Source organism: Cyanistes caeruleus, chromosome 7, assembly GCF_971803275.1.
Source record: "Cyanistes caeruleus chromosome 7, bCyaCae1.hap1.1, whole genome shotgun sequence".
Lineage (NCBI taxonomy): Eukaryota > Metazoa > Chordata > Aves > Passeriformes > Paridae > Cyanistes > Cyanistes caeruleus.
The window spans coordinates 6549374-6575694 of NC_141707.1; the positions used below are offsets into that span (position 1 = coordinate 6549374).

The 26321-nt window shown below is 46.0% G+C and overlaps 2 protein-coding genes across 8 annotated transcripts in view; both read right to left on the reverse strand.

Annotated features, from left to right (window-relative positions):
* Positions 1-21301, reverse strand: part of VWC2L (von Willebrand factor C domain containing 2 like) — a 46342-nt gene extending 25041 nt beyond the window's left edge. Inside the window, exons 1-3 of one of the 4 annotated variants that reach the window (XM_023930617.2) lie at positions 20886-21301; positions 18286-18752; positions 2624-2753 (exon numbers count right to left, since the gene is read on the reverse strand). In XM_023930617.2, the coding sequence (XP_023786385.2) occupies positions 2624-2753; positions 18286-18696 (541 nt within the window). In that variant the 5' untranslated portion in view covers positions 18697-18752; positions 20886-21301. Of the gene's footprint in view, positions 1-2623; positions 2754-18285; positions 20202-20885 lie in introns of those variants that run through there. The other 3 variants (XM_023930620.2, XM_023930621.2, XM_086896302.1) reach the window with 3 other exon arrangements.
* Positions 21302-22360: 1059 nt separating this feature from the next.
* SPAG16 (sperm associated antigen 16) overlaps positions 22361-26321 on the reverse strand; it is a 358732-nt gene continuing 354771 nt past the window's right edge. For all 4 annotated transcript variants that reach the window (XM_023930625.2, XM_086896301.1, XM_086896300.1 and 1 more), the window contains one exon: positions 22361-22696. In XM_023930625.2, coding sequence (XP_023786393.2) covers positions 22515-22696 — 182 coding nt within the window. In that variant the 3' untranslated portion in view covers positions 22361-22514. The remainder of the gene's footprint in view (positions 22697-26321) is intronic.

Below are 26321 nucleotides of genomic sequence, written 5' to 3' on the forward strand. Positions count from 1 at the left end.
AACATGGCATTGTGTCTTCAACCCTTTGGCAGAAAACAAAAGCTACTGAATGAAAGGAAAAAAACAAATAAATTTAAAAAGGGGTGTTTCAGTCATTTAAGTGGGTCTGTCAGCTTGTGTTATCTTCATGCATTTGTGAAACTGAGCTTTAATTGATTGGCTGAAGTGGAGAGCTGAAAGACACAATTTTGGTCTCAAGATGAACACAGAGCTGAGAACACTGTGCTCCTCATTCATTAGGATGTGTCAGAGGGATTCAGATGGGAAGAGACACAGGAATGGCTGCTACTTCCACTTGAATCTCCCAAACTGTAAGAGAAAGGTGAACAGTGTGTGCCACATTCAGCCACGTCCAGGAGCAGTAACAAACTCTGATCATCAGACTCCCCGTGACACAGGGACTGCCTTGGTGCCTGCTAATTTCTGTCACTGTGGGAATCACTTCATTACATTTGTGAAGGACACAGCCAAAACTGCCAGCTTGGGCCAACTGTAAGCCAGTCAGCCCCAGCAGCAGCAGGAGGAGCAGAAAGCCCTTCCAGCTGAGGGGTCTCCATCACTACAGCCAGGCTGGGACACCAGGAGGGGTTCAGCTCCCCCCATGGCACCCCCACGCAGAGATGCTCCTCCATCCCAGAGAACAGCCTCGACCCTCTGCTGGCTGAGCTGTGCTGCAAGCCCCAGAGAACAGGATTCCCCAAGGCATCCAGGCTGCTCTGAAGGGGATGGTGAGAAGTACATCCAGGCCTAAAATAGGTTTCAGCTGCAGAACTTTGTTTATCCCCACCAGATGATCGAAAAGAGGAGTGGAGATTTGGTAAAACCATGGATGAAGCGTCCTGGCTTCCCCATGAGGGTTCCAATCACTTCACTGTGTCCCACAGTCCATTCAGCACACAGCTGGTCTTCATTCTGTCCTCCTGTCCTTGTCCCCACCAACAGAAGCTGCTCTTTCCCTTTCCCTTTCCCTTTCCCTTTCCCTTTCCCTTTCCCTTTCCCTTTCCCTTTCCCTTTCCCTTTCCCTTTCCCTTTCCCTTTCCCTTTCCCTTTCCCTTTCCCTTTCCCTTTCCAACCCCCGAAGGGGGAGCGTGGCTCCTGGGGGAAATGGTCATGGTGGTGAAGGGTTGGGAGGGAAATCCAGCATCTCCTGGGCCTGTGTGAAGGCCCCTCTGAGCTTGCACTGCTGGGAAGCCTCAGGGATGCTCACAGGTTGGATTCATGCGACGCAAACCGGATGGGATGTGCTGCCACTGTAAATGAGGGGATTTGGGATGGTGCCCTACACACAATGGGAACACAGAGCCCACACATGCTCCAGAGGTGTTTGCTGGGGTGTGAATGGGTCTGAGCTCAGTGACAAGCCTGGTGACAGCCTGTGGTACCCCTGAGTCACCAACCCATGGCACCAGTCTTGTTGAGTGTGATAAGAAACCTCACACCCAAACACAAATGTACACAAAGATGGTGCACAGAGCTGGGTAACAAACCTCTCCTCTGAACTCCAGCAATAAAAACAAACCAACAAGATTTCCTGTGAACATTTTCTGCTTTCCAACAGAAACACAAAACTCAGTGAAAATCTGACAAAATATTTTTAAACAGAAATACAGATACAAACCATAGGATTTCAAGTAATATTTATGGCATAATTTTCCAAACATTTTTTAATTTTTCATTAATTTTTCAAGTTCCTTCAGTTAAAGTATTTTATGTTTCCAACTCTCTGCCTTTACTCTGTCTTACAGTGCAGAAAATGTGTTGAAAATGTTATTTTCTTTACCAACATTTTCATTTAGGTACAAAAGCAGCCATTACTCTTACCCAGCAGCGGTGATGTATGTAAGAGCAAATATATACGGATAGTGAATTCTAAACACAAGGAGCCGAATCCAAGTGGCCATTTCTTACATGTTTAGAAAGCTGTGAAAAGGTTTATGTGCAGCTGCCTTACCTTTTAATCTGTCTTCACATCTACATTAGGAGGAAGGTGCTTTTTCAGAGATGTATGTGAGTACAGGCTGTGGTACAAGACCGGGGAGACCTTTTTGGAAACAGATTTATTTTCCAAATAGGTACTTTCAGTCGTTCCAAAACATTTCTTGAAAGTGTTGATGAATCAGACTCTAATTCATGAAATCACCTCAGCAGGACAATGAGGGCCAGTGCTACACACAGACTCCAGTACCCAACTAACAATGTTCTCGGCTTGGTGGGTGCCTTACTGGCCACAGGAAAAGTTCTGCCATTGATTTTGCTGACTTTTCCCTTGGCCTTAGATAATAACCATTGGTTTCTTAATGTAGGGACAAAGACCCTCTCTTTTCTCATGTATTTGATTCTCTGTTGGACTAATTTTGAGAAAAAAAACCAAAGAAATGAAACAACAATCACTGATATCAGGACTCAATCCTACAAAAGCTTTGTTAAGCCAGCCATTCCATCTGCTTCAAGGAGAAGACACAGGCCAGGAAGGGCAGTTTTAACTTTCACCCCATAAGTGAAGCACCAGGAGAAGGACCAGCCCAAACACCAGCCTGTGCCGATGGAAGCAAACCTCAGTAACAGCATTTCAATCAAATGTTTCCTTTATATCTCTGTTAAAGCCAACACAGTTCTTTCTTACCATTTTTGCAGACAGGACAACACTGCTCTGGTTCATAGACTGGGTTGACACACTCGGGGACTGCGCAGTCTGCTACAACACAGTGAACTTCATTGCTGGGCTCGCAGCGACACCATTCGCATGGCGAGGGCTAGGAACAAATCTCAAATTAGCCCATTGCCTCCCGCAGCTCACAAGTTTGCAACATTCCCATCTTGCCACAAGATAAACACATCAGCGTTCAATACCCCTTGACTGAGTCATTCATCATGGGTGATACAAGTTAACCTCTGGCACAAAAGAGCAACAGCTGAAACAGGCAACCACAGCATCAGAAAAACCAGCGAGCTTCAGCCTTGTTTTCCCACAAAGAGTGCGGGGTCTTTCAGGACTTTAGGTCCCTTTGCCAAAAACACTGAGCTGAAGCCTCGAGGGTGTACCTTGCTCTACCTGTATGTTTTACCTTACACACGTGGCCAGAAGAAGAGCAGGATCTGTGGAAGGTCATGAGTGGTGACCCTTCATTCCAGGAAGGGAGGACAGGCTGATTTTCCAGGCCATACCCATCTCTCATGTAGACCAGCACTGCCAGCCACCCCCAAGCTGTTGGAAAGGTGCTGCCTGTCCATCCCCCAGCCTCTCTCATCTCTCATGTAGACCAGCACTGCCAGCCACCCCCAAGCTGTTGGAAAGATGCTGCCTGTCCATCCCCCAGCCTCCTGGGGTGTTTTCACTCCTGCTTTTCAGGGCAGAGGTGAACAGTGTCGCTCTTGGAGGGCCAAACCCATTTTATTCCATGTTTGTGCAGCACCTGCATCAGGGGTCTGTGAGCACTCCCGTAACACAACCATGAGATCTCAGCCTGGCCCCTCTCCTGCTTGCTTCAACAAGGTTTGTGTGCAACAGGCTCACATAAAATACGTAAATAATTAAGAGACTGAGTAATTCTGCTGAGTTAGGGAATTCAGGATTAAAGCACCCAGCTGAATGGTTTTGTTTCAGCACCATCAATTCAGCCAGGAAGCTCTATCCACCTCCAAACTGCACAGAGTTGTTACTGTCTCAACCTTTAAAAAGCTGTGAAAATCTGCTGAAAACATAGAAAGGTTCGTGTTTTAAGGTTCCCAGTGACTTATGTGTGTGCAAGTGTCACGAAAGCATGGCAACAGAGCTAAGGAAGGAGAATAAGAGGAGAATTGAAATGAAAATAACTTCCTTTCAGTACCAGTAGGTTCGATATGTAACTCCCAGTTTCTCAGCATCCATCACCAACATTTCAATGAGTAAATGTGGTATTGGGAAAACATTCTGCTTTATGTGAACCTGCAGCTGTGGGAATTCCTCAATATTAAAAAAAATATTCCTCAGTATTAAAAGATAAAGTGGGATGCAAATAAAGAAGGATTCATCTTGATGTATTTCAGACCCCAGTGATGGGTCACTCATTACTACAAGACAGATGCAACCTGTGAGCCCTGTTTCTGGTGTGTAAAAAGCTCTTCAGTTCACCTCTAAGAAACTCCATGTGTATTCAGTCGAATAATTTATTCCTAGGAAATTCATTTCTGCTTTAAAATGCACTAATTAAAGCTTCCCTTGCTTTGTCTCAGCATCTGCAGTCTATAATTCCCATCACCTCTCATTTGCTCACGGCTTTGGCAATTTAGATAAAATCAGCACTCCTTGAGCAAGGGAAGAAGTGTGTGGAGGTGGAATTCCTCTCTCTAATTATCGTTCCTCTTTCAATCCTGCTTTGATTTCTGTCTGAAGCACCAGGAATCTAAATTCATTTGACTGACATTTCTTATTCAAGGCTATTTAATAAGAAGAAACAATACAGAAGCAAACAGACAGAACTATTTGCTGAGGGATCAATAAGAAAATTGCTGCTTTGTTTTTACTCATTTTAATCACTAATTATATGGAGCAGTAGAACTAGATCTTGTGATTTGTGGAAGCTTTCACTGACATCTCCTCCAGTGATTGTACCCATCCTCACTACTCCAGTGGCTGCAATGCTAAGAAATATGTGATGCTTTTCCAGGGCTGCAGCCCAATCCACAGCTCAAAGAGGATCAGCCCAAGCGGAAGCTGCCCCTGAATGACTCTGCAGCTGAGCAAACGAGACATGACACACACATCTTCCGCCTCAACCTTGGTGGTGCACCCTGAAAATGACACTGTAATAAACCAGGATGTTGCCTGACGCTGGGAGCAGCTTCCCAAGTGGGAAGAGCTGCACACAATTAGAGAGGGAAAGCACACCCTGGCAGAACAGAGTGAGCAGCCACCAAATAAAAGGCTGCTTTGGCATGAACCAGACCCTTCCCTGTCACCTCCTCCTCGCTGCTGTATTAAGGTCAAGCCACTTGGTCTTGTCACCAAGATCTTCCTCCATCTGACCATTCTGGTCACTTTTCAGTGCCACTTATCCTGGAGGACTCCAGCCCTCCTGTCCACTTGGTGTATGAGAGCCTTGGTGCCATCCGCTGTGGGATGTGCTTTGGGATCCGATCTGCAAATCCCTGCCCATTGAGCATTCCGAAACTGTCGTCTGCAGGCTCTGAATCTGAGCTATTGCTTTCCCTGGTGCTCCCCTTCTTGTGGAACAATTCTGGGACACTGGCCAAAAAGTCCTCTATCTATTGGTACAGGCAGCAGAAAGACCAAGCAGCAAAATGACAAACTGGGAGCCAGTGAAGAACAAGGAACCAGCAGAGGACGTCCTGAAGTTTTGTTTCCTGATTCCTGATTTAAAGATTTTTCCCCCATGAAAGAGGGGTGGTTTACACTTTTGTAGCCATTGAAGTTCAAACAACAGTTCCAGAAAAGGAACTCTCATCCCTGCTGAAGGACACTGAAAAAATACAGGGGGTTTTCTGGAGTAGGAAGTAGAGAGGACACTGTCCCACATGGACAGTGCAAATGCTTTATCTGTGTCCCTTAAACTGATGTTCTGGTAAGAGTGTTAAGATCAAAGGATCACAAAAGTTGGTGATTTATTCACTCCCGTGTCTAAGGCAGAACAATCTTTTAGAAAACTCTCTAGGGAAGGATTTATTAGGCAGGATATCAAGAGATGTTGGTGAAGAAGCATTCTTCTGACCACTGCCCAGAAGGAAAGGGTGCTCAGGATGCCCAGCCACAACATGGATACACATCTGCACCATTCCATGGTTCTCTACTGCTCAGTATGATTTCAGAAATGGCTCTATCAGGAGCAAATTGGGCCCTTCTGTAGAAGGCATCAGTCAGTAGAGCAGTTTGACTTGGCCAAACCAGTGCAAAGCACTGAAATTCTTTTTACCCCATCTCCACTTCTGAGGGGGGTGAGAGCCAGTGGGGTGATGTGTTCTTGGATGTTGTCAGTGTAGGGGCCAAGTCAAGCCAAGCTGGTGGGAAGCAGGCATGGCCAACATCTATCCACCATTCAAGGGCTTTTAACAGCAGCTGAAATGGGACACGGAGCACAAAGGACCTCCTCAGTCTCTGCACAGACCCTAATTCCCCTCTCCTTCAGCCAGTCACTTCAAATAGTTCCAAGCAGCACAACCCATTCATAACCACCCCTAAAATCACAACCCAATTTCTGTTTCTCTCCTGTTCTACTGGTCTCAAGGAGGTCTGTGAGCCCAGGTTCAGCCCCTGCCTCTGTGTGGGATGGCCCCATCACACTCCTCAGGATGGCCGGAGGAAGGAGCCAGCGCTCCTTCTGTTGCGTGGCTGAAAAACCTGAGTCTCAGGTGCAGTCAAATGGGAAACATCTGCAATCAGCAGAGTTTGTTAACAATGCAAGAAGGAAGGAAAATTAGAACAGAGAATAGAAAATTCACACGGCTAATAAAGATTTTATGTGCGCGAGCACATAATGATAAACTTGATAGACGATATAAACAAACACATGAAAAAGGCAGCAAAGGAAACAGAATGAAAAACAAGCTACGCCCTGAGCAGGGGAAACTGGGAAACCAAACAGGATACAGGTGCCCCACCTCCTAATCTTCACTCTCACACACACACACACACCAGCTCCCCACTGCTTTCACCCTCTTTTTGGAAGCAAATGCCAGCACAGGTAGGAATTATGACTGCTAACATCACCCAGCTACTCCTCTCTTACAGGGTTGGGAACCACGTGGGTCCTTCTTTAGTCAGCTGTGAGGTTCCAAAAACCCAAAGAAATTTCATACCTCTGAGAGGTCTATTTTGTGAGCAGGCCCTCAAGTCCTCTATAAGGACTGATGGACAGCCAGAGACATCACACGATCAAACAATTCTATAGGCAACAGCCAACAAAACTGATTATTCCCAAACCTAAGGGGGAGGTAGAGAGAAGAAAATGGAAATCTGAATTCAGAACTCAGACTGTTTAAATCTACTCTTTCATGCTTTTCTACAGCTGAAGACATCTGAATCAAACATTTTTTTAGACCATGGCAGCTGGTACAATCACACCAATAACTGACACATAAAACCTCAAGATTTTAAGCAAGATCTTACAAGGAGCACCTCAGTCATTTCATTTAATCATAGGAATTCTCTTGTTGAAGAGAGGTTCTTGTTGAGGTTCACTTACTGAACCTCATCTCCGTGTTTCTCCCTTAGCTCATGTCTTGGCCAGAGCTACAGCACCTAAGCCACCCCTCTGCTGCCCCAAACACGGGAAAAGCTTTCCCACATCATCACCAAGTAGGGAATGTTCTCCCTGAGTGAATGGAGGAAGCATATCTGTATCTATGAAACATCATTTTGCAGCCCTCCTCTTGCCTGCCTACAGTCAGGATTTCTCTGTCTTGTCTGCTCATCAATCACTCTTTGATGCTTTTGACACCACCAGCTCTGGAGAGCTGGAGAGGGAGTGATTTACCTAGGACAAACAAAAAACCCTGAAGATGACATCTGACTGATATTTTTTTCTTCACCTGTTTGTTCTGTCAGTCAATAAGAAGCCATTTTCTTCACTTTTTGCTCTGCTGCCACGCTCACCAGGCTAACAAGTTCCCAAGTCCCCCAGCTCAGGAGACGTCTCAAGTTTTAAAGCTTGTTCACAGTTCCCTGCGATCAGTTTGGATTCTTCCAGCTGGCTTTGCTCAGATTCAGGGTTTGAGATTCATGCCCCACAAGGAGCTGGGAAAATGCTGCTCATTTTCCAAGCTGCCTTACAAGACTGAAGTGCTATTTGGCACCTGAGTATTTCAAGAGCCAGTGGATCTTACATTATTAAAACTGACTTTTTACAGAGACCTGTTACTCCTGGAGACCTTCTACTCCATGAATTTAGATGTCAGCTCCTTCAAGGATGTTTAGCAAAGACATTTCCTAACACTTTGGACCTCTCCTCACTTTTGCAAGTAAAGGCTTTGAATTGTGTGGCATTTTCTTTGTACCTGGGTTTTCAGCCTCATGGAAAATGATTTACAGCTTTGCTGGAGCCAGGCTGCTCAAAGCCTGAGATCCAGTTATCAGGATTTATCAGCTCCTACCAGACAGGTGCAGAGCAACACAGACTCTTCACAGCTATCGTATCAGGAATACTTGACTTTTCTTTTGGGGAGCAAAATAAGTGTTTGCAACCATCTAATCATGTTAGAATGAACCTGCTGATCATCGTGCAGGGGCTGTCCAAGTCACTGGAAGACAATCCAAGTATTTCCACTGAACTGAGTATGTCTTATTGGGGCCTGTGGTGCTCTTCAGAGTCGAACAGGTGAATTTACAACACGGCCAGAACAACTGGAGAAATCTGCTTGATTGACTGGAACATGAAGAGAGGTATGAGCACAAAACTAAGCCAGTGGGCTTGTTTTCTGAGCTCTGGGGAAACCCAAGGAGCCATCACATCAGAGAAAAGGGAGAAGAGATACTGGGACTCTCAGTACCACTGCAAACCAAAATCAGGCATTTCAACTCCCAGCTCCTTCTTCAAACACTAAAAAAGGATGAGGTGTGTAAGGATGTTCCTCTTCTAGACGATACTGCAAAGGGGAAAAATGCTCTCCATGGCAGTTTTACTGAACATGGAGCTGAAATACTTTCTCCCCCCTTGAGAACACATCAGAAGTGCCAACCCCTTAAAAAGGAAGTGCCATGCTTTGCATTTCTGCTGATGCCAAGGTGGTTTGGGATGCAGTGATTCTCACCTGGCTCTTCTGCACACCCTGCCATTGATTCAGATCCACAAGCTGTATCCACATGCACCTCCCACCTACAGGTCTGAATGTGTCCCATACCCTCCAAGTGCTGGGCTCCAAGAAAAGGAAACCTGAAAACCATCACTGCTGTCGATCCCTTCCTCTTTCAGATTTCAAGAGACTCACAGAGATAATCCCATTCAGCCTCTTCCCTCAGACAGGCTGGACTGATGGCATCCTGCTCAACACAGACAAAACAGCAGGAAAAGCAGAGTGATGCAGAGTGACATCTGTCAAATTGGGCACCTACATCTTAAGAGGAGCTGTAACTTTTAATGATGCTAAGGACAGTGGCAATTCTGATGGAAATTATCTCTGTAGCTAGTTTCAGGTGGGGAATTTATTGTCAGGAAGCAAGAAAGGGAAGAAAGTTTGAAAGGACCTGATGAATAAATTCAGAGGCAAAAATGGCTTCCGCATTATGGCTGAGGTGAGAAGTCATAAACCAGGGGAGAGAAATAAAAAAGGAACTGGGATAGCATTTACCAGAGATACTCCTGGAGAAGAAATTAGAATAATTTTCATTGTTATTGAAATTGCCTGTGATCTCAGGCAGATTAGTAGAAGATTGCAGGAAAATTCAGAGCTTTCAGCTGAGAAATTTTGCAGGCGCCAAATTTGTGGAGAAGGAACTGGTGAACAAGTCCCACCTAAAAGTGAGACTGAAACCTGCCCCAATCTCTTTCAAGCTGCTTATTTGGCTTTCACTATTAGCAGTGCATAAATAACCATCTAATTTGTGTTAAAAGTTTGGTAAATGGCTCTTTTGTATATGCCAACACAAAATCCCGCAAAGGGCAAAAATTTCTCTCACTTTTGTCACTTACTTAATAAAATAAAAATCATCCAGCCAGCTAGCTAGTGGAGATACAATATCAATTACATTACAGAACCTGTAACCACTTAGTTTTTCCATAGGTGGAAAGCTGCTCAAATAAACAATGTGTTGAGTAATTATGGACAAGCACGCTCACTGAAAACACCATCAGGTTGCAAATGACTTTGCAACAGCAAAAAACTACTAAGTCATTAGATAATTTATCTGCAGTGAAAAAATTGGAGCTGTATCCTACTTATATGGAGCACGAGCAATACAAATCAACTTTGCCATGCAAAAATTGAAAAATGCTTGTACCATGCTGCAGATTGGCTGAACCAAGGACCTGGCTTTCAAGAAGCAGCAGAAGCACATGCTGTTTTTAAGGGAGCCCTCAACACACACACACAAACATTGCTAATGTAAGAGTCTTTCCAGCGTGCTGGTGACCAGGCTTGGATTCTGGAGGTGGAAATGCACAAGGATGCTCTAATGGCTCCAGGTCATGTAATCCTCTCCTCCCCTCATTCCCAGGCCATGCCTGTCCATAATCAGAAACATTATCCTTGCCATTCTTTTTTAAAGATTCCTGGGGATCCCTGCAGATCCGTAGGGCAGGTGAGAGGCACAGAAGATGTGCCTCATCCTGGGAATCCTGGGCCCACATCTGATGAGTCAGGGTTGGGATGGCTTTAGGAGCTTTGTACTCATAGATTTGCTCTGTGCCACGTAATTTGATGATTTTAAAAGGCTCCTGGAACCCTGTCTGGATCTGAAGAGCGACTCCTCCATTAGCTGATGAGAGAGACAACCTTGAGCTGAGTCCTGGCCCCTTTTCCACCAGAGCTGTGTATCTGCAGTCTCGTGGTTGCTTTTCTCTCCCGAGAGCTGTAGCAAAGCTTTCTGTAAAAGCATGACTTTGCACTTCTGTGAGAACGCTCTCTTTGCTTTGATATATGTCTCACTTTATTCCTTACAATAGTTGCACCTCACCTACCCTGGGGCTGAGGGGACTGGAGCTCTCTCTTACTTTGGTGATAGTTTTTATGACTTGATTACAATAGTTTTTTAGTTCAGACATGTCCAGTGCCCAGGGAAGGGGACTCCTTCTGAAAGGTTACAGACACGACAGATAGGTCCGTGGCTCCAACGTGTGAAGTGCAGCCCTGTTCGGACACAGACAAAATGTCTGTGTGTGCTTCACATTCGTTAAGCTCCTTTGAATGTCAGCAGGGAAAGTGAGCCCAGCTGGCAGCTCTGTGCTCTCCATTCCCTCCTGGCTGGCTTTTACAATGAAGGAGCCATCTCTAGGAGAAAGCCTCCTGGAGCAGGGACAGAGGAACAGAGGACCTGGTCAGAAAGGTGATCCCTTTTACACATGTTTTTGTGGTACCTGAGTCTGCTGTTTCCTGCTTTGTCCACACTGAGAGATGGGAGAAGCTCCCTGTATGGATAAACCACTGAATTTCTATTACAGAGGTCGGTATAATGCAACCAGACATCACCAGGGAAGAGATGTGGACTTGTCCCATTCCTTCTGCAGTTGCCAGCAGTGTCTGGGAGGTTTGCATCCCTCAGGGGATGTCATGGTTTGGTTATGAGCACAGGCTGGGAAGGTTGTGAACTGAGAACGGGTTTGAATGGCTTATCTGTGATGAGAGAATACACTGGGGTGCTTACACAGGGAGCACACTGAGCTAACCCTCAGTCAGAAAGGTTTTGCTGACTGGGATGACCACAGTTAACAGACTGAGATTGCCTGCTTTCAGGAGCTGTTTCAAACCCTACTGCTTCTCCAAGCATACTAATTTTACTGTAATTCCCAAAGAATTACCTCTAATATTACCACAGAACAGAGTAAGGATGGCTCATGTATCCTTATTTTGCAACTAGACTGAACATTGTCACTACATAACTTACCCAATTATAGCTCTTAAGACAGTAACTAGAATAATTGGCTGATTGAGCATTTTTTTAATGAATGCAATTCTGCATAGAGCACACTCCAGTGGCAACAAACACATACCTGTACTTCCCCTCACTCTGGCAGGAAATAGTTTCCTAAAAAAACCTTCTCCCTAATGAGCTGTGAATGCTTCTAAGGATGACATCCTTCTTCCTAACCTGATGACCTGAAGACCTCCTGCTCACAAGCCCCACAGAAACAGCCTGGGTGACAGAGATGAGCAGCTTGGGAGAGCCAAGGGATGAGCAGTTCTCTCCTTGGCCCCACTGAGCATTGTCTGGCACAACAATAAAGCCTCAGACTCGATTCTACCTCTCTTGGAAGGAGCTGGTAACACCTGCATGTACTACATATTCCATTTTCTTAGCAGCAAGGCTCCAGCAGCCATGGAAGAAGAGCAGGGGAAGTTCCAGAGTTTCTCCTCCAGCTGTGCAGAGATATCCCCTCTCCTTCAGCTGCTCCCTGGACAGTCCCAATTCTGGAAGCAAGCAGAGCTGGTGGGCTGCTTCCTGGACTGAGTAACTGAAAGGCCAGCCCCAGCTCTGGCAGTACAAATGTTGGGCACACATTAATTCTTGTGTCATATTTACTGGAAAAATACCAATCCCTTGGGATTGCATGTACAGGCCGAGTTCTGCACTGGGCTGCTGCACCACGACTAAAACTGGGGGCTTGTGCTCAGTTCCCACTGATTCTGAATTGGAGGGATGCTCAGGTTTTGGGTCTCATCCATTTCAGTGGGGAGCTCTGAGACAGTTTGTGTGTGGCACAGCCAGAACCACTGAGTTCTCAGCTTTTGGGGCCTCCCATCTATTAATGTGCTCCAGGGAAGACAATTCCATGGATTTTTTTAGCCAAATTCTGAATAAAGCCCACCTTCTTTCACCTATTGTAATAATATATTTGTGCATAATGTGATATATATGTTACAGAATCAGTAGCTAAGTACATAACATAATTTTAAAAATAGTTTTCACTATAGATCAATATGTGACAGGCCTATCTATTTTAGTATGTTTTCTTGGTACAAATTATGACAGAAATACAGTAAGTCAGTAATTTTAGATTCCTTTGCATAGACATTGTCACTGTAATTTTGCCAGGAGGGAGATAATAAATCATACTTTTCCATCTGACTGATGTTCTGTTTCCCCTGTCTGATTTCAACGGCTGTATGCTATCTTCAGAGCTGGCATTGTTCATGGCTCCTTTTATTAAAGCACAGGCACATTATTGAAATTTCTTTTGTATTATGATTTTCTAGCCATATGTGAAATTGCAGAACACACAAGGAGAGGAAGGGAGAAAAAAAAGTCCCACTTGTTTGAGTCATAGTAGAAAAAAAAAAAAAGCCTGCTGCACACATCTTGGAGACAAAAATGCCAATATTAAAATGGGGGAACCCATGCTGGCCCTCTCCAGCCAGGGCTGCCACTCTCGTTTCTCACCTAAGAGCACCACCCCACCAGTAACACTCTGCAGCATCCCAAGTGCTCCATTCATATTTGATAAGCTTGCACTCCTAGGCTGGGTACCTGGTGGTCTGAGCTGGGCTGTTGTTTACACCACTGAATTTCTATTTCTGGCACAGTTCTGGGGGTGGGGAATCACTTTTTGGTTTCACTGCTTCCTTTTCTCCAGCATCAGGATGGACACACTGCTTTTCAGGGACTGAGAGCTGCTGAGATAGCAGCTGCATACCTGCCTGCATGTGCCTTTTGATGAGAGGCCTTGCTTTGTTCAGTTAAATTCAGGTAATTGCATTAATAAAACATTTTAAAGAGCATTAACAAAGGAGAAGGAGATGCCACTATTCTGAAGGAAAGGTTTCCATAATGAGCTGATAATTAGTGTATGATAATGCTACGCTTACACAGTCCCTCATATATTTTGGGTTCTGATTACACCCTGAAGAGCCCTGCTAGAGCTGTGTCCCTACTGTGCAAAGCACTGTTCAAGAATACATAATGTCAGCAAGATACAAAAACCTTCACTGAAGGACTACAGGTGATTCGTGGACTAAACAAAGCGATGAACTTAAGATATAGAGGCAGGGAACAGGGGAAAGAAAAATAAAGTATTATTTTAGCAATGAAATCCTGGCTTTTTTCAAGTCAGCAAAAGCTTTACCCCGGAAGGAAAAATTTCACCTTTCTTGCTTTTTTTGTTGGGTTGTTTTTTTTGTTTTTTTCCAGTCTAGAGGAAAAGGGCAAGAGCAAGGTTTGTTTTACCACCTCTCCACACTTGTGCTGATGCAAGGGACAAATAGTTGGGCATCACCTAGGGGCTTTTTCAGTGAGGATAGGTTTGGGAGGAGCAAAGGTGGAAGGGGAGAGGACCAAGAAATGGAGCAGACATTGGGAAGGATAGGCAAATAAAGGCAGCAGCAGAGGATAAGCACTGGCAGAGCCAATGACTAGAAGAAATTGCAGCTCTGTGCTTGGCAGAAAGGAGAACAGCCTTTCTGAAGAGCACCCAAAAAATGTCCAGAGTGTTTTCCAAGCTCGAGGTCACAACTGCAGGTTGAAGCTGCTCTTCTCACTTGAACGTCATCAGGAAGGCCAGAACCTCTTGTGCTCCCACCCAAAGGATAACTCACCCAGCATTCTGGCAGGCTAACACAGAAATTTTAATGTCACTGCTTAGGAAATTCTGCCACTGCCTTGGAGGATGGCACCGTGCTCACCCTCCTTCAGGGACAGGGAGCAGTCCCTGCCTGTCAGTCTAAAATGAAGAGAATATTTCAAGATGTCAGCTTGACAATCTCTTGTGAACTGATCATTTATCTCTCGGCAATGGCATTTTGATACATATCCAGAGGTCTGCAGAAGGCTATTCTGGATGTGTCTCTGGCTGGCTGATGAGAGACCTAGGAAGTTCAGAGATGATAACAGACCTCCCAAACTGACAACCCAATCCTCTTCCAGTGGCTCCTCACTGTGGCTACAAACACACCATAACCACGCCATAATTCCATTTCTCAAAGGTGTGTGCTTTTCTGTCAGCAAGTCATGCAAGAGAACAAAAACTAATCAGCACTTAGGGACACTGTTGCCTCAGTGACATTTGCAGGATTTCTCTGTCAGCTGCCAATGAACATCCCTCACGCTGGCAGAACACTGTCTCCTTAACTTTACATCAGCTGCTGGCTGAGGACATTCATTTAAAACACAACCATGTGTACTTACAATAACCAAGAGCAATCTCCATTTGCTTGTTTTCTGTCTCTGAGAAGAAAGAGAAGGCTTAACGACCTCCCTGAAAGATCTCTGCTCCTACACGCGAGCACAGAGCACTTGGGACTCAGACCTTAACCTCCAGGACTGAAATCAAAGCAAGGATGATGTGTGAGAGAAAAAGCAGCTGCCAAGTGACCCCTGCCAGATCCCTCAGGAGAAAACAGCCTGAGACTTCCAGCATCCTTCACACCTTCCCTGCAGCCACCACAGCTGCCTTCACCCCTGCTCTGAGAGGGGCCAGTGGGGACCTGAGAGACCACATTCTAGTCCAACAAAGAGAAAAGCAGAAAACAAGATGGGAAAGAGAAAGATGGATCCCAGTAAATCCCCCCAGACCTGCCCTCTCTCCTGTTCCACAGGTATCACAATCCTGGCCACCAGGCATCAATCTGTACTCAGACATATTTGAATCAGATCATGGTTATCATTTGAGACACTGTGCTGTCCTTTTCTGCAGGGGTTTCCAGGTGGAACCACAGCCTCAGCCATGGCTGGGAGTAAATCCCTCTGAAACCAAGGAGTGAGACAGCCTCTGTATGGGCAGCTGTGGCCCCAAACCCACCAACATCCCCCAGGACCCAAAAGAGATGAAGGTGCTATGAAGATGCTGCATGGGGTTACTAAGCCATCTGTCAAAGACACAAAATTTTACAAAAGGATACAAAAAAACTCTCAATGGGTTTGAATTTATAACAGAACTACAGTTTAGCATTTCAGTTGTACATGTTAATGATTGAGGGACACAAGGATAAATATTTGGACAGCTGTCTAAGCTACGTGGCTTGTTGGCATGTTTGTATTTTGTGCCTATTATGACTCAAAAAATCAGATGTACAAGATCTGTTCACTAGAAAAAAGCTAAATATTCAAGAAATGGGCCTTTGTAACTACTCCTTTATCCTGAGAGCACCACAGTTACTGCCAGTGATAAGAAAAAAGGTTAAATCACATTTGGATTTCTCATCCCAAACCTGAGAAAAATATCTAGAAACAATACAAGAAAATTCACCCAACTGGAAACCTCTCATAGATATTGATATCCTAGGGGAAAAAAAAAAAATCCAAGAGAAAAAAATTAATCCCAATTTGTGAAAGATCAGGCAGCTGAAATTTCCACAAGATGAGTCAGTCCTGGCACACACACACAGACACACACTTGCAAAAGATTTTTAAATAGAGGCTAATTTCAGCTGAAACTCAGCAGTGACAAGCACTTCTATAGATGACGATTTGGAATCTACATACCAGCAAAAGTAAATCAAGTGGGTGAAAGGGTTCTGAGACCACATAAAACAGTGCCTCTGTTTCCACTGAAAGCAGCCTGGTTTGAGTCAGAACAGCCTCTCGTCTTTGACTTCAGTGTGTGTGCAGTGGATGTGAGAAAGTTTGCAGACCTTGTAAATTCAACAGGATGAGGGAGAAGCAGAGCTCAGAGCCTGTAAAATCTATGAACTGCTCAGGATTTCATCTGCAGAGATAGCAGGTAAAATCTTTATTCTGTTGAAATAAACAACAAAATGCTTGGATGCCTCATAAAGTTGAGACTTCAGAGCAGCAGCTTCCTGAATCTTGAAGTTCTGTCTTTCCTACAGAATTTACAAAGTCATAGTTCACAGGTGCTGCTTTTTTTCCCCTCCAACAAAACAGTGATCTTCCATTGTCTGATTCTCCTACAGTACTCTGAGGAAAAAAGCAATCCACTGTTTATTCTAGGTAAACACAGAGATTTCCAAGACAATGGTTTCTGCCCTATTCCACAACATATTGAGCTTTCAGCAAAACACAGCTCTAGGTCAAAAGTTTGAGTGTTAGCTAAATTAAGTGTGAAGGGATCTCACATTAGTCCTGGACAGAAGGTTACTGTGTGTCAGAGTGGCGTGACACCATCTATTTTGTGCTTCTCAGAGGGTACTGGAACTTTGCTTTCCACACAACAGCCCAAGTGTTTGAATACAGCAAGCAATGAACCAGATGGCTCCTAACTCTCTCCAACAGCCTTTCTCTCCTGTATTCTGTTTTCCTAGAGTTTAAGCTGTTATCAGGATGAAATTACTTCTTTCAGGAAAAGAGATTACTGCTTTTCCACTTAATTCACACGCAAGAGATACTTGAATGACAAGATCTATCTCTCCCACTGAAATCTCTTCAAAGAGTCCTTACAAATTTCTGCTTCCTAAAAATGAGATCTTATGCCTCTCACATGAAAACCTGATCACCTAGGTGGGATATCTCACCACCTGACAACACAGCAGTCAAAATGGGACCACTGAAGCGTGATCAGGGGATGACCTTGGGCCAAGCCTTCCCAGGGCAAGAAGAAACTTATCTGGGCAGTTCACAAGATCAGCATCCTCACATCCCTCAGTAAAGCAGAGCAGGTTGATCAGGGTGGCCCTCAAGGAGATGTTCCTCATACATCTGCTTTCCCTTATGCTTGTGGCATTAAACTGTCTTGCCCAGACTCAGTGACTGCAGTTTCAGATGGACAGAAAAAGATAAACATACACCACACGCGACAGAAGAAAGGAACTACTAACTGCTACCTTCCCTGAAAATGATGATTTCTGTGAAAAAGGGAACTGCCATCTATGTTACTGAGAACTGGTGAAGTACACAGACCTATATGAAATGATTTTCCTTGCAGGAAAGACAATAAACTGGCCAAGTGTATAATAAGATCAGGCACACAGCCATGAAGAGTTACAGGCTGTTGTGAATTATGGAGGTTCAACTCTTAATGCCACGTGACCTGGAAAAAACAAACTTGTGTACCTACAGCTTTCACAGTCCCTGTTCTTCATTGTGAAATGCTGTTTTTCTTAGCAGAATTGAAAGCTCATGATCAAACTCATTAGAATGAGAACTGCAGGTTGTGTAGTGATTTTGGAAAATGCCGTCTCGTTTTTAAGATGTATTTCAGGATTTCTTTATGACATTCCTTACATTAACTCAACCATTACAGTGAAACCCCACGCTTCTCATTGCTTGAGATGCTCATCCATCTAGGAGTTCATCTTTTCCATTCTAGACAGCCTTATCACAGTTGAAATGAAAAAACAAAATAAATAGAGTTTACCATCTACTCATTTGCATGCTCAAACAGTTAGGAGTAACAACTCTCAGCACCATGCCATCAGATTTTTGCTCAAAAGCTCTCAGTACTGGCTTACCCACCCTTGGTAGTCCAGCATGATCCATGCTATGGATCCATGCTATGAGCAAAGGAGGCAGGTGCAGAGGGCTGGCAGTTCCCACTGGGGCTTTTGACTGACCACTGGCCTTCTGGAAGTGCACATAAGGGGGAGGTGACAGCTTTTATATGAGCCAGACCTGTATCACAGCTAAAAACAACTTCAGCTTCAGCATTCATCAGTGGCAGTAAGCAAATACCGAGTGCCTTTGAGAGCTCCCAATAAAAATACAATTCCTCAAGCATAATAATATGAAATACTGAAGAAAGGGTTCCATACCTTAAATTCCTCCAAGATTTTGTAATTTTTCCCATGATATTCACAAAAGTTTTTCACTTCTTTGCATTCTGGACAGCATCCATTGTGTTCCACTTTTGTGCACTTTGGGTGGATTTTAGGGCATTCTGGTTGATCACAAACAGGTCCATCCTCAGTACAGACACAGGGACAGTTGGAATGGCCTGGGAAAAAACGTTCTCCCAGTTTGTACACAAAGCCACTGTCATCCACACAGCCCTTCCCCCGGTAATCATCAAAGATCAGATTGTCATTGCTGGAGGTCTGGTCCCCTTCATCAGCGGGGTAGTCTTCATGATTGATGGCAGCTGGAGTGACCAAACCAGGGAGCACAAACAGAAGTATCCAGGCTTCATGGATATGAAGAGCCATCCCCCTCCTCGGCTTCTCCATGGGACCTCAAAGCCAAATACAAACAGTTGCTTCCATAGGGAGACCAGTGTTGTGGTCTGGAAACAAACAATTTCAAGTGAGAAAAACCTCAAACTTCAAGGAATATTGACTTACAGAAGTCATTGTTTTAACCAGCACTGAAGAATAAATGCAAGTTTTTAAACAGCACAGATAACTATCAGTGTTTCATTTGAATTAAACCTCTTCTTAATTATTGGTAAAGACAACATAAAGCATGTGAAATGTCTTAATTAGACACACGTGCCTGGAAGCATATGACCATAAAGTATCTCTGAAGGAATGGTGGGTCACAGAATCATCTAATTTTTACTTTCCTCATTTTTGCAGTTGAGTTTTTGGATGCAACAGACATTAAACCAGCTGCCTGAAATCGCATGGTGATGGGCAGCTTGGAGGGTTTTGAAGCCAAGTTTAAGAATGGTCTAAACCTCCTGTGGTGGCCGCTGTCCCTTGGTGCTTACGTATGGAGCACAGCCCATCTCATTAAACTGAGGTGGGAAACCTGAGCTGAAAAGGGAGTTAAACATCATCTGTTGTCAGATCTGTGTCTGATCTAAAAGATGGTGCTGGGTTAAACTTGGGCTGTGAGAGGTGGAATAGTACAGAATCTTATTTACAGCATTTCTGAAGAGGGACTGCCTGGGCTACCAACACTGCCCAGCCTGCAGCAGGTACGTCTAACCCTGACAGAAGCAAAGACGCAATTCACCTTCTCCATTATTCAGCATTTCAGTAATTCCCAGCAAAAAAACCCCGTGGAGCGCAGGAGGTTTAAATGCCTGTGTAATGCATGGAGCCGCTGAAATGTGTCGGCGTGATTAAGCTGGAGCCTTTCTAAAACTTTGGGAGCGATGCAGCACGTCCCGACCTCCGGTGAGCTGCGCTGAAGTGGTGGAGTGAGGGACGAGCCCCGGGAGGGAGAGGGGCTCTGAGGGACCCTCGGGAGAGTCGGCGCCAGGCGAAGGCTCCGTGCCGGCGTCTTGGGAGCTCTTCTGGCTGCCCACAGTGCCACATCACTGCCACCAACCTGCCCGCAAACCAGCCAGCAGCCAGTGCAACCCCAGCAGCAAACTGGTTTCTCACCCCTCTTTAAATCTGGGCAAAGTATTACAGAAAACTTTTAAATGAGATGAAATATCAGCACTACACGGACTGCAGAACTACGGAGGTAGATGCTAGCACAAACCAAAAAAAAAAAAAAAAAAGGACTGCTGGGGTGTGTGTGTGTGTGATTCCTTCTTTCCTCCATTCCCAGAGCATGCACACACAGGCACACGGCGTCTACACAAACATGCATTAACCTACACACACGGGCAAACACGTACTCCCCTCCGCCCCACGGGGAGACATTTTTATATACTGAAATTTTTGGTGGACTGCAGATGTTCAACAATTAATTCTTCCTTAACTGAAGCAAAAAAACAGTAGCAGGAGGAGAAAGCTTTAGTCCCAGAGAAGCAGCTAAAGGATCCTGTTGACCAAGCAGTTTTTCCAAAGCCACAACAGAGGGAGACACCGGATATTGCACAAGATTTATCAAATTCGAAAAGATATCTTCTTAATTGAAGTACGAGCTGTGTTTCCATCACAAGGACTATGCACCCTCCTGTTACTCGTATCAGCAATAACTACTGTAACATGCTGCTAGGAAATCCAGCGATTCATGCAGATACGGCTGCTTTACATATCTAGAGAGCAGAGTCTCCCCACCTAACGCTACAGGTAGGTTGCAACACTGCAGATTTGTGGGCATTTAGGGGGGAAAAAAAGAGCAGCAAACAGAGTAATTAATATCTGACGAAATGTGAAACAATTGTGAGAATCTGCTGGAGTCTGATGAGGAAGCCCTCAGAACAAATGTGTGTGTATACATATATGTATATAAAGTTCTCCCCAGACCACAAATAAGAGCATTGTATTTTGCCACAGCAGCTGAGATGTCCCACAGCAACTCACAGGCACTCGGCTCGATCCTGGAAATCAGACAGACTGCAGACGTCTTGCACGGACACATTTCAACAAGTAAACAAATGCTGCTTGGCTCAGAATTAGTTTACAGCTTGAACTTTCTCATAATTTCTCATCCTGAGAGAGGCCAGGATCGTAGGTAAGTCTCTGAAACGTTTCCATCCGCCTTCCCTCGCCCCAAGTGAATAATTCACACCTACCTGATCAGGCTGGATGTGAAAGCTGAGAGGGGTCACAGGCCAACATTGACTGAAAGGTTAGAAACAGATTAGTTAAAGCAGTTCCTCCTAATCACGTTTTCGGTGTTGACTCACGGACAATCCCTTTTCCTCCACCTCCCATCGCAAAACGGGAGCGCGGCAGCCCAGCAACCACAACATGAGAACTGAGCTTTAACCCGGCGCCGACGATTCAGAAGGAGCAGGATTCAGGCGGTCCGGAGGCTGCGATGCCGCGGAGAAGCCCCGGTGCCAGCAGCAGAGTCATCGCGGCGAACTTGGGCTGCATCTCCTTAGGTCTCGGGGCGGGCGGGGGAGAGAAAACAACCCATCCCTGTCCCCTCCCTGTGCCCGGCGGATCTCCTGCGGCTCCAGCTTCGCCTCGGCGGGGGAAGGGGGGGAGCGATCGCGGGTTAGGCGGGAGGCAGGCGGGGGAGGGCGGGCGCAGGAGCCCCGCGCCCGGCGGGCGGGCAGCCCCCGCGCCCCTCCGGGGACTCCCTGGCCGGGGCGCCGGCCATGCCCGCGCCGCGCAGCTCCGCGCTCCCTGCCTGCCCTTACTGGGATTAATTTTGTTTTTAGGGGGGTGGTGGTAGAAAAAAAAAAAAAAATAAAAGAGAGAAGAGCCAGGGGGTTAAACCCAAAAAATAATGCAGGGGCGGGGCGCCCCCGCCTCGGCCGCTGCTCCGCCTGCCGCTGGCTGGGGCGACGGTTCTCCTCAGACCTGCCGGTTCCCCTCAGATTCACCGCCTCCCGTCACATCCACTCGCTGGAGCTCCCGGCAGTCCGACTCCCTTCAGCCCGGCTCCCCTCAGGTCCACCGGCTGGAGCTCCCCTCAGCCTGGCTCCCCTCAGCCGGCTCCTCTCGGCCCCGCTCTCCCTCAGATCCACCGGCTGGAGCTCCCTTCAGCCTGGCTCCCCTCAGCCCAGTTCCCTTCAGCCCAGCTCCTCTCGGCCTCGCTCTCCCTCAGATCCACCGGCTGGAGCTCCCCTCAGCCCGGGTCCCCTCAGCCCGTTTCCCCTCAGCCCAGATCCTCTCGGCCCCGCTCTCCCTCAGATCCACCGGCAGCCCGGCTCCCCTCAGCCCGGTTCCCCTCGGCCCCGCTGTCCCTCAGTTCCACCGGCTGGAGCTCCCCTCAGCCCGGCTCCCCTCGGATCCGCGCGTTGGAGCTTCCTTCAGCCCCTCCGCGCTCTCCAGCTCCGGCTCATCGCCGCTGCCCCGGCGGTGTCCGGGAAAACATCCCCCATGGCCGCATTGTGGAAACTTCGCCTCATCTTCCCACAGGCGGCTGCGCCGGGGAAGGGGCGCCCCGGCTCCTGTGGCTCGTGCCGCGCTACATTAAAAATCAATCTCCTTGCAATTCGGCTGCGCTGGCATTAGGCGTCATTGTAAAGCTGTTTCTCCAGAAACCACCAAAAGAGAGATTCTTAATGTTGGGGAAAACACAAGACAGCAGAAAGAGGGAGAAATCGAGGGGTTTATTTGGATAAAATGCCAAATAATGCTCCGTTTGGGCGAATATTCCCCGAATAGCGCAAACACGAAGTATGAATTCAGCTCTAAGCCGGTTGTCAGAGCGCTCTTGTGGGAGGCAATGAGGGCCACTCCATGTGTCACTGTGCCCATGTCCAGAGGCAAACCCTGCCATCGATGCCCGCTGACAGCAGATGGTCCTGGCCGTGGAAGCGCACGCAGCGCACCTCGACCCCGGGGCCGTGCAGGACGGACAGCTGGCCCACGGCCAGACACAGAACCTTCACCGAGCCCTCGCTGCTGGCCAGAGCCACCAGGCCACCTGAAACACACAGCAAAGGCATCGAGCTTGGCAAAGGCTACACAACAGAGCGGCGCTGGAAGTTTTGAGGTGGTGACTTTAAAGACACACATGGTGCACTCCTATTTCCTGTGATAAATCAACAGAAAGTTGGATGGATCAATAACAATGAGATTGGATTTTGAAGCCATTAGGCCAGTCTGGAGACCTCATGTTCTCCTCACAAGGAGTCTGGGTACTGTGACAGAATCACAGAATCTGCTGAGTTGGAAGGGACCTACACGGATCAAGGAGTCCAAGCCCTGGCCCTGTGACAGGAGACCACAAGGGTAACACCATGTACCCAAGAGTATTGTCCAAACCTTTCTTGAACTCTGTCAGGTGTGGTGCTGTGATCATTCCCTGGGGAGCCTGCCCCACTGCCCAACCGCCCTCTGGAGGAAGAATCTTTCCCTAATAACCAACCTAAATCTACCCTGACACAACTTCGGGTACTGCCACTGGTCCCCACAGAGCAGAGATCAGTGTCTGCCCCTCCACTCCCCCTCACAAGGAAGTTGCAAACCCTGGTGAGTCCCTCCTCAGTCTCCTCCAGCTGAAGAGACCAAGTGCCCTCAGTCACTCCTCACACAGCTTCCTCTCAAGGCCTTTTACCATCTTTGTTGCCCTTTTGGATGCTCTCTGATAGCTTATTATTTGTTTTATGTCGCAGTGACCAAAACTGCACACCATACTCAAGGTGGGGCTTCCCCAGTGCAGACCAGAGCAGGACAATCATTCATACTTGGATGCAATTATTCAGGGATGCATTCTGACACACAGACTGAGCACCAGAGGAGTAGATCCTCTCCTAATACCTGGAGGTACCGACATCAGACCATGCTTTTGACACTGCTGTTTTTAGAGTGTACCACTCTAACACACATGAGGATGTGAGTTTTCAGCTGAATTTCCAGGTCAGGCATCTAACTGAACTGACTGCTGGCTCCCTTATATCCTTATGGAAAAAAACTATAATTAAATCCTTAGTATAGAACAGGGTTTAACAGTAGAAAAAACAAAAGAAAACCTAAAAAAGGTTCTAAGGAGTTCTCAGTTTCCACGTGCTTTTTTGCAAATCAAATGGGCTCAGTTTTCAACACTTTTAAGGCAGCAGAATGTGTTTATAAGTTTGTTATCTTCCTACTTAAATAAAAGCAGAGGTAATAGCTGGTAAGTGATATGTTTGAAGTGCCTCTTACTTACCCAGCCTCCAGATAAAGATTCTCTTTTAGAAATTAACTATAATAATCATGAGTTTCACGTACCAAAAAAACCAATACATTCATTTCAAAGCTGCTGTAGCCCTAACAACAACAGGATCACTGTACTCAGTTGTGATCTTGGTCAAACACCTTTTTCCATTGAAGCAAATTCAATACACCCTCCAAGTGATTACAGCTCTTCTTATGTATTGAGATATTTCTCTCCGAAAGCAAAGACATCACCAGCAGAATATTCAATTATTATTGACACTGACAAAGTCAGTCTGGCACCAAAGTCATAATTTTTTTGGAAGATTATGAAAAACAGGAGATATTTTTCTATTTTTAGTAACTCAGGTTATTCAATAATCAGCCAATGGGAACATACTGCCCAACAGATGTGACCATGGAGGAATTTATCCCAGTTTTAACACTTCAGGGCCCTGGGTGTGCCTATGTGATGTACATATATCCAGGGAATATATTGTCCCTCCATTCAAACAGGTCATAACAATGGTGTTCTCTGTTCTGCTCATGGGAATCTGATGGCTTCATTTTGCCATTTATCAAAAGAAATACCTAAAGCAGCTTACAAATGCACTGAGAATATTTAACCACAACTTATGTTTAGTGTGGTCATGGATATTTGTGCAAGAAAGGGAACTAGGAAGTAGAGCTAACCATGATAAATATGCCCTATTTGCAAACCTTTATAACTACCCAGCTTCTTCATCTAGAACAAAGCCTGACACAGCAAAGATCTGTAGGATGGATTAGAGTGTCCAAAGCAGCAGATGTGAATATTTATTATAAACTCTCCTCCAGCAAGTCTTTGCTGACAGAAGCATTGCATATGGATTGCACTTGCAGTGAGGCTGTCCAGGCAATCGCTGGATAACTTCTCCAGGAGCCAAACAAATGCCATTTTGCCTGCAGCCCTGACACCACAACAGCTGGGCAGGGGGTTAATGTCACTTCCAGCTTCTCAAAACCACTAATGAACCCAGTTGTTCCAGAGAGGGACAGGCAGGAGAAAAGGTTTGGACAGCTGCATTCCACTTCCAGAAAGTAAGGGCAGGACAGAGTGACAACTGAGACAAAGCTTCAGCTCATTTAGTCCCTGGGTTGAGCAGGGGTTGGCCCCCACCCTGCATTTTCTGCATGCTTTGCTAGGTAAGTCACATGCCTGAAGCAAAACCATAGCACTCATCCTGCCACTGCATGCCAGTATTCTGACAGTCCTGGGAAATGCCAAAGCCAAGAGGAAAACAGAGAGGGCCAGTGAAAACCAGCCAGCTAGGAGGTGCAGTAGAACCCTGCACTCACCAGGGAAAGGATGATGGTGCGCTTGATGGCCGCCCTGGTGAAGAACGATTCATTTCACAGGACATTTTCCCTGAGCTAGGATGTGTTACTATTGCTGACCATGAGCACTTCCTGGCTCAGTAGCAGCAGGAGGCACAGGCAGATGCATGCGAGGGGGAATGCACAAAACGACAACATCTCATTTCCGTCACCCTTTATGTCAACGCTGATCTATGGGCTCATAACAATTTGCTCATTATAATGTAAATTTACTCCCTTCTTCCTTCCAAAAGGAGATGTTTCATTTTGGGAAGAGGGAACAAATCGTGTTTTATTGCTCTTTCAAAATTTTCTTCAATTAGGAAAGCAAACAAAACCTACTACATAATTGTGATGCAAAGCTGTATTTTAATGAAGGATACTTCCTTGTCACTAACAAAGGCACTTTGATATAACGCTAGAGGAAGATAAAAGCCTGAGGAGAGGTTGTTCTTCATACCTTTGACCCAATTGTCAGGTGGGGCTGGTCTATGCAAACTCACTGAACCGAGCAGTTAGGATGATTTGCATAGAAATTAATAGGTCCTGCTTAAAAGAAGCAAAACTTCCAAGACTCTGACCTCTAGATCTCACAGCCTCTAGATCTCCAGCTCACAAGGCTTCCCAGAACCTGCTCTGGATCTGTTGGTGCACTTGGCAGCATGGGGAGATAAAGTAAAGCTTTGCTCTGGCTGGCCCCATGCCAATCCTGAGCTCAGACCTCTTCCTCAACCTGGCAGACAAGGAGTGATGACAAAGCACACTGCCACCACAAAGAGACCCTACACTGGCAGCCTTTGTACTAATCACAGCTGATTTGCTGTTGCTCCTTGCTAGAACACAAGCACTAATTTTTCTGATGTACCCCTATTATGTCCTTAGAATAACATAAGCTCTGACCATCTGGACACTTGCTTCAAAAAGGATGCAGTGAGTTGGAAAAGGTAAAGAAAGGTAGCAAAGCCAATTAAAGGTACAAACAACTTCTGTGCAAGGAATCCTTATGAGGGATGACAGCTTAGCTGAGAGAAAACTCTGTGCATTAAAATGTACTTGGC